An 8,473-nucleotide genomic window follows, 5' to 3' on the forward strand; every position below is an offset into this window, starting at 1 on the left:
CCTCAACTCCTATAACTACTGTTGCTCCTCCACACTGGCTACTACTCCTCAACTCCTCAACACCTGCGGTGACTACGGCTCCTCACCTCACCGAATGTTGCGACAGCTACTCCACTGCGGCTGCTACTCACTGGACGTTGCGACAGCTGCTACTCATCGTCTGCAGCTCCTCCCCTCACCGGTTACCATCACCGGCTACTGCAGGTACTGCGCAGCTCTCTCTCTCTCTCTCTCTGTCTTTGCTAAAGCCCTGCACTGCCTCAGGTGGATAGAGTTTGGAGGGGCACTTGCTCAAGACATCTCCGGCGTTCTGAGAGAGAGAGAGAGGGAGGGAGAGAGAGAGGCTTCTTTGCCGGCGACTGCCCTGTGTCCAGAGAGAGAGAGAAATGAAATGAAACGCTGTATCGAACGTAAGAGAGAGAGAGAGAGAGAGAGAGAGAGAGAGAGAGAGAGAGAGAGAGAGAAATGAAATGAAATGTTTTATTTAGCGTCTGTGAGAGAGAGAGAGAGAGAGAGAGAGAGAGAGAGAGAGAGAGAGAGAAATGAAATGAATGCTGCTAGGTTGTGTTTGGGGCACGTGGAGGGTTGGTGCAGGTGAATATAACAGTGTGCAATATGGAAATTCATGCGGGGGGGTGGAGGGTTGCAGTTGATATAGAGTGCGTTCAGAGTCCAGGACTCCATGCCTTTTTCGGACACACCACAGAGTCGGGCAGCAGACGTTCAACTTCAAACTCTGGCCGGCAGTGGGCACTACTGGGCACTGTGACAGAGAGAGAGAGAGAGAGAGAAATGAAATGAAATGTTATATTGAACGTCTCTGTGTGTGTGTGTGTGAGAGAGAGAGAGAGAGAGAGAGAGAGAGAGAGAGAGAGAGAAATGAAATGAAATGTTATATTAAACGTGTGTGTGTGTATGTGTGTGTGTGTGTGTGTGTGTGTGTGTGTGAGAGAGAGAGAGAGAGAGAGAGAGAGAGAGAGATGAAATGAACAAAAAGAAAAGAAAATTATTCCTGTCTGTGTGCAAAAGGAAAAGGGGAAAATTATCAAAATTACCAAAATAGCCCTGGCTATGAGATTAAATATCTCCAAAGATAAAGAAATTGGCAGGTTTTGATAAGAAGCCTGATTGTCTATCAATTCGTGTGTGTGTGTGTGTGTGTGTGTGTGTGAGAGAGAGAGAGAGAGAGATGAAATGAAATGTTATATTAAACGTCTTCGAAAGGCCAAAATTGATACAATCTACAATGCCTGGATGCATCGACATCTACTAAAATCATCGTCATCAATGCCCGAGGATGTTCCGCATTGTACATTGCTCGAGAAAGTATTGCACCGAGAAATGAAATGAATTGTTATATTAAACATCTTCTGAAGGCCAAAATGACCTATGAGACCAAATTGATACAATCTTTGTGAATCTAATACAATGTCTCGGTGCAAAAAAAAAAACAAGGTGAAAAACTTAAATCTTTGTGATCAATGTCGGAGGATGGTTGGCATTGGGCGTTTCCCGAGAAAGTACTACATCGACCACTGAAGAGCATCGTCAATGTCCACCTCCGTGAATAGTCGTATTAGACGTCCTGATCTAATAATGAAGCCCGCTTGCGTCGGCTATCAGCTATGGACCTTCGTCGACTGTGCCTACAATCAAGCAAGGACGAGAGAGAGAGAGAGAGAGAGAGAGAGAGAGAGAGGAGGGAGAGAGAGAATTGATCAAATTGGGATATGCCCAATTTGGCAAAGAAGCTCCTGGTTGTTTTTAACAGCTGTGCAGAGACGGGGCATCTCTTCAAATGCGATCACGCAAGCTTTCACCTTGAAGGCATGTGGCATTACACAAGATGCTGATATGCACACTTAATAACGCACAAAGAGTGCTTGTGGAGCTTCCTATCCGGGATGTCGTCTCTTGGAATGAAATGACTGCGGGATATGCACACCCAAGAAGCTATGGGGGGTTTTTGACGGATGCAAAGCAAGGGTGTTTCGTTAGATGCATTTCAACAGCTGCAGAGAGAGGGCATCTCTCCAAATGCGATCACGCATGCTTTCCATTTCCAGGAATTTGGCATTACGCAAGATGCTGATATGCACACTTCATAAAGCACAAAAAGTGCTTGAGGAGCTTCCTATCTAGGATGTCGTCTCTTGGAATGCACTGCCTTCGTCGACGCGAAGCACAAAGGTAGTGCTTCACAAAGGAAGCACAAAGGATATGCACGGCCCATGAAGCTCTGAGTTGTTTTCCGCGGATGCATAGCAAGGGTGTGACTGAGAGAGAGAGAGAGAGAGAGAGAGAGAGAGAGAGAGAGAGAGAGAGAGAGAGAGACGGATGCAAAGCAAGGGTTTCTCTTCATATGCATTTGGAGAGCTGCAGAGAGAGGGCATCTCTTCAAATGCGATCACACATGCTTTCACCTTGAAGGCATGTGGAATTACGCAAGATGCTGATATGCGCACTTCGTAAAGCACAAAAAGTGCTTGAGGAGCTTCCTATCTGTGACGTCATCTCTTGGAATGCACTGCCTTGGTCAACGCGAAGCACAGAGGCAGTGCTTCACAAAGAAATCACAAAGGATATGCACGGCCCATGAAGATCTGGGTTGTTTTCGACGGATGCAAAGCAAGGGTGTCTCTTAGAGAGAGAGAGAGAGAGAGAGAGAGAGAGAGAGAGAGAGAGAGAGAGAGAGAGAGAGAGAGTGACGGATGCAAAGCAAGGGTTTCTCTTCAGATGCATTTGGAGAGCTGCAGAGAGAGGGCATCTCTTCAAATGTGATCACACATGCTTTCACCTTGAAGGCATGTGGCATTACACAAGGTGCTGACATGCACACTTGATAAAGAACAAAAAGTGCTTGAGGAACTTTCTTTCCGGGATGTTGTCTCTTGGAATGCACTGATCACGGGATATGCACGGCTCATGAAGCTCTGGGTATTTTTTGGCGTATGCAAAGCAAGGGTGTCTCTCTAGACGCAATCACATATGTTGCATCTTAAAGACAACGGTGAGAGTCAAGAAGCTCTGGGCATATTTTAACAGCTGTAAAGAGAGGGCATCTCTCCAAATGCGATCATGCATGCTTTCACCTTCAAAGCATGTGGCATTACACAAGGTGCTGATATGCACACTTCGTAAAGCACAAAACGTGCTTAAGGAGCTTCCTGACCGGGATGTCGTCTCTTGGAATGCACTGACTAGAGAATATGCACGACCCAATAATCTCTGGGTTGTTTTCCACGGATGCAAAGCAAGGGTGTCTCTGAGAGAGAGAGAGAGAGAGAGAGAGAGAGAGAGAGAGGGGGAGACGGATGCAAAGCAAGGGTGTCTCTTCAGATGCATTTGGAGAGGCAGAGAGAGGGCATCTCTTCAAATGCGAGCACACGCTTTCACCTTGAAGGCATGTGGCATTACACAAGATGCTGATATGCGCACTTCATAAAGCACAAAAAGTGCTTGAGGAGCTTCCAATATGGGATGTCTCTTGGAATGCACTGCCTTGGTCGATGCGAAGCACAAAGGCAGTGCTTCACAAAGGACCAATTTGCTCACGACTCTTGGTTGTCGTCTTTGGATACTACATTTTCAAAGGATCTCCATAATTGTATTATTTTTGTTGCCAATATGTCTTTTGAGTCGCACCTCCCGTTCCCCCCTCGCCCTCTCTCTCTCTCTCTCTCTCTCTCTCACACACACACACACACACACACACTCTCTCTCTCTCTCTCTCTCTCTCTCTCTCTCTCACACACACACACACACACACACACACAAAGTAGTGTACATGATAAATTTTTGCACAACTCCCTCTCTCTCCCCATTATACTTAGTAAGTAAGATATAGATAGTATAGATATAAATATCTATACCTTTGGAGAGCTCTTTCATGTGGGTTTTTCTTCTTGCTTAAGCCACAATGGTAGCCCCTATATACATTGATTCTCCCTCTCTCCAAAGTTGTTTTATGCACCAACTCTCTCTCTCTCTCTCTCTATATATATATATATATATATATATATATATATATATATATATATATATGTGTGTGTGTGTGTGTGTGTGTGTGTGTGTGTGTGTGTGTGTGTGTGTGTGTAGTGGGTCAATGGGCTGAATTTTGGAAACCTTGGCTATCCTACTGCAATGGCTGAAAGAACGCACACAATATTCCTAGGGCTAATCTATTGCGCTAGGCCATTGCTCGGCCGTCATGAGATCAACTAGAGAAAAAACTATAGATAATGGCTGCTGCTAGATCCACAAATGTTGGGTTGATCAATGTCTAGAAGCGCTAGGAAGCTCTACTCGTCATTAGCGCTCCCAACTTGGAGATGGAAAAATATTAGGGTTTCTGCTCCTTTTATATCGACTGAACACTACTTATAATCTTTTGAGTAGCTAGGTCAGGCAAGCATCATCTAAATCCCAAAAAAAAATCATAATAAATGATTTATTTATATAAATTGGACGGGGTAAAATAAGGGTGCAAAACAAGCACATCTGCATCGACTGTGGGAATCTGCTTGACGTGCAGACTGGCGCATTGTAACCGTAGTGGGAAATTGTCGGCAAAAACTCAAGCCTTAACCGATAATCGTCAATGGGCTAACCTAAGGGACTCGGTCCCCCAATTATATCCTTAGTAGTAGTTAGATAAGCTAAGGTAATAAAAGATAAGATATAGAGAGACAAATATAGAAGTATATAGACATTTACCATGTGGGTTGGCAAGCTTCTCTCACTGGCTCCCTCAAACAAAGATAGACATAGTTGGGAAATCCTTTCTTCTCCATACTCTCTTCTTAATTCTCTAGATACTAACCTGTATATATCTGTGAGTACTTATAAGAATTCTTTTCTGGACAGATGGCTATTGGTCCAAAGGTATTGTCTCCTAGACATGCAAGACGTAGTAGGATATGTCAAGCCTCTCGAGCTACGCGACGTGCAACAGCTCAAGATAGAGTTCGACATTAGAAGGGTAGATTAATATACCTCGCTTGGAAGATTTCCAGCATTTGATAAACGTGAACCGATGTAGTAAATTTCCTCAGGGAAGTATTTCAATGGATGTAGATATCGAGTCAATGCTCCCGCAAAGTTATGTAGGGATTGAAGTGGAAGGCAATTTGGAAGCCAATAATGGAGATGTTCCTGAGGAGCCTGTAATTGTCTACTGAGAGGGAGATTACTCCAAAGTTGAGACCCATTTCTTATCTATCACCTACTTATATTCTGAGACCACTTCCTTGATGCATATCTCTATGTTGTCTCTTTCTCATGAAAAGTGTATTCTTCACAACATAGGCAACTTGGATTTTGCATGTTCCTTTTGTGGTGCTTTAGATTGGAAAACAGAAGCAAAGACCATTCGCACATTTGTGGGCAAGATTTGTTGCAACTCAGGCAATGTTTCTTTGCCGCCATTAAGTGAACCTACTTCAGAATTAAGAGAATTAATGCACGGGGGTAATACTAGAAGTAGAAAATTCTTGAAACATATCAGAGCATACAATAGTGTGTTGGCATTTGCTTCTTTGGGAGCTCATATAGATGAATCTCTCTGCCAAAGAAAAGGATTATATACCTTCAAAGTGTATGGATCTATTTATCATAACATTGGTCCATTGATGCCAGAAGAGCGATCAGGTCAAATCCCTCGCTTTGCTAAGTTGTATTTTTTTGACACTGAGAATGAGTTGCAAAACAGGAGAGTCATGTTTCTAAACTCAAACGAGATGTTTTGGAAAGCTTGCAATCAATGATGCATAGAGTAAATCCGTATGTTCAAGCTTTTAGGGGGATTGCTACAATGGTTCAAACTTCCAATATTCCGGAGATTAGGATGGTCATTACTGAGAAGCATACAAATGGCTGGCAGTATGTTGCTCCAACAAGTGTGGAAGTTGTTGCAATCATGCCTGGTCAGGGTGAAGAGAGCAACATTGGCCATCGTGATATTGTGTTGAATCTTTTGGGTGGTGGTCTAAAAAGAATCTCAAATTGCCATAGGTCATACATGCCTCTATTATATGTGTTGCTATTTCCAAATGGTGAAGAAGGTTGGAATCCTTACATACCGCAAGTGAATAGAGCGGAAGTAAGCAGGGAGCGAGTAAATCAAACTACAAAGTATATTTCTACAATGGATTTCTACAAGTATAGATTGCAAATTAGAGATGACACGACACAATGTCTTTTACATGGTGGTAGGCTACTGCAACAATATATTATTGATGCATATAGTTGTATGGAGGAGTTCAGGATTTTGTGGGTTTGCAATCATCAAAGTGATCTTCGCAGTGAGGTGTATTAGGGCTTGAAAAATATGGTTGGAGCAAGAGATGGAACAAGGGATGGTAGATAACCGTTATTGGGTCCTAATGTTGAAAGAAGGGTTGTATTCCCTTCTTCGTATGTTGGTGGCTCTCGCTATATGCATCAGCTGTATCAGGATACCATGGCAATTGTACTCAAGAGAAGAAAACCTGATCTCTTCAATACATTCACATGCAATCCTGGATGGAAGGAGATACAAGATGCATTACTGCCTAAACAGACATCCAATGATCGTCTTGATCTTACTGCCCGTGTTTTCTACCATAAGTTCAAGGATTTGATGGGCTTGTTGATTAAGAGAGCTATTTTTGGTAAGGTCATCGAACAGATTTTTGTGATTGAGTTCCAAAAGAGAGGGCTTCCTCATGCTCACATTCTATTGATACTTACATCTGAGCATTAGTCAATAGAGATATAGCATTTTGATAAGATTGTGTGTGCGGAGCCTCTTGATAAGGTAATGTTTCCACAGTTGTATGATGTTATCAGTCGTTGTAATGTGCATGGCCCGTGTGGAAACTTGAATAAGAATGCTCCATGTATGAAAGAGGGAAAGTGTAGGTTTAAATATCCTCGAAGCTTCAGTGCATCAACTACTGTGGCTAGGGATGGATACCCAACGTACATGAGGAGGGATGATGGAAGTTACAATATTCGTAATGAAGTGCAAATGAGTAATAAATGGATTGTTCCATATAATCCATTTTTGTCAATAAGGTACAATGCACATATCAATGTGGAGGTTTGCTCCACTATATCCGCTGTGAAATATCTCTACAAGTATGTGTATAAGGGACATGACAGGGCCACTATTGTTCTACAAGATAGTGAAGGGCTTCTAAATGAAGTTACCAACTATCTTAATGCTCGATATGTATCAACATCTGAGGCTATCTGGCAGATATTTGGGTTTGACATGCATCAAAAGAAACCTGACATACAACGGCTCCAAGTTCACTTGCCTCATCAAAATCAAGTTATCTTCAACGACAGAGCAACTGTACAGAGTGTGGTGGAGAGAGAGGTCAGCAAAAAGACAACACTCACTGAGTGGTTTGTTGCAAATCAAAAATATCCAGAGGCCAATGATTTGTTGTACATAGACTTCCCAACAAAGTGGGTTTGGAAGCCAGCAAGTAGAACATGGACTCAAAGACAGATTGGTGACATGATTGGAAGAATGTACCACATTGTTTCCAATGCTGGAGATTTGTACTATTTTCATATGTTACTCAACATGTGCAAAGGATGTAAGTCTTTTGAGGATATTATAACCTTCAATGGACAAGTATATGACACATTTAAAGAAGCATGTAATGCACAAGGATTATTGCAAGTTGATGATGAATGGTTTCTTTGTTTGGAGGAAGCTTCTTTTCAACAAACAGGGCAACAATTACGCCTACTGTTTATAGTCATTCTGGTTTTTTGTGATCCGATACATCCTGGTGCATTGTGGAATCGCTTTTGTAAGGAGCTTTCTAAGGACCATGTATATCATATGAGGGTTTTCACAATTGATGCGCATATCTGTGAACACATGGCACAAAGCCAAGCTTTGTCAAACTTACAGACAATGCTTCAACACTATGGAAAGTGTCATAATAACTAATATCTAATTCTCCTAAATGATTTTCTCATGTTAAACTGATCATTTAATATGGGGAAGTACCAGGGGAGAAAAAGCTAGATTATTAGTAAAGCTAGCAAATTGGTCACAGTAGGGGGTCCACAGTAGGGATCCAAAGGGGTACCATCTGCACAAGAGCAATGTGCAATGTGCAATCAATGGGCTCCAAAGACCTTAGGGTTCAGCCCATTAAGACTTCCAAAAGGATAAGTTTCAAAATTTCAAAGTGTAAAGTCCAATGGTCAATTGTAAATGGATTTGGATGCTTTGTGTGTGTGCCAAAGGCCAATAAGCTAGAGGAAAAAAGCAAAAACGTTTTGGGAAGATGACAAATCTTAATAAGGACTAAACACACACACACACACACACATACACACACACACTATACACCTAAGCTTACCCTTTCCACAAAGTAAGGAGGACACATGTCAGGCATGCAAAGAAACCCCCAATTCTTGCGTGAATCCTATTGGATGGGCACAGAGGTGGACCAATGAGAAGTTA

General features: G+C 42.5%; 1 protein-coding gene across 1 annotated transcript; it reads left to right on the forward strand.

Moving 5' to 3' along the window:
- Nucleotides 1-6,799: 6,799 nt before the first annotated feature.
- On the forward strand, nt 6,800-7,951 carry LOC147451706 (uncharacterized). The gene has a single exon (XM_086519164.1). The coding sequence runs from the start codon at nt 6,800-6,802 to the stop codon at nt 7,949-7,951; it is 1,152 nt and encodes a 383-aa protein (XP_086375290.1).
- The last annotated feature ends 522 nt before the right edge of the window (nt 7,952-8,473 follow it).

The sequence above is a fragment of the Adiantum capillus-veneris genome, chromosome 8 (assembly GCF_014529385.1).
Source record: "Adiantum capillus-veneris isolate H3 chromosome 8, ASM1452938v2, whole genome shotgun sequence".
Classification (NCBI taxonomy): domain Eukaryota; kingdom Viridiplantae; phylum Streptophyta; class Polypodiopsida; order Polypodiales; family Pteridaceae; genus Adiantum; species Adiantum capillus-veneris.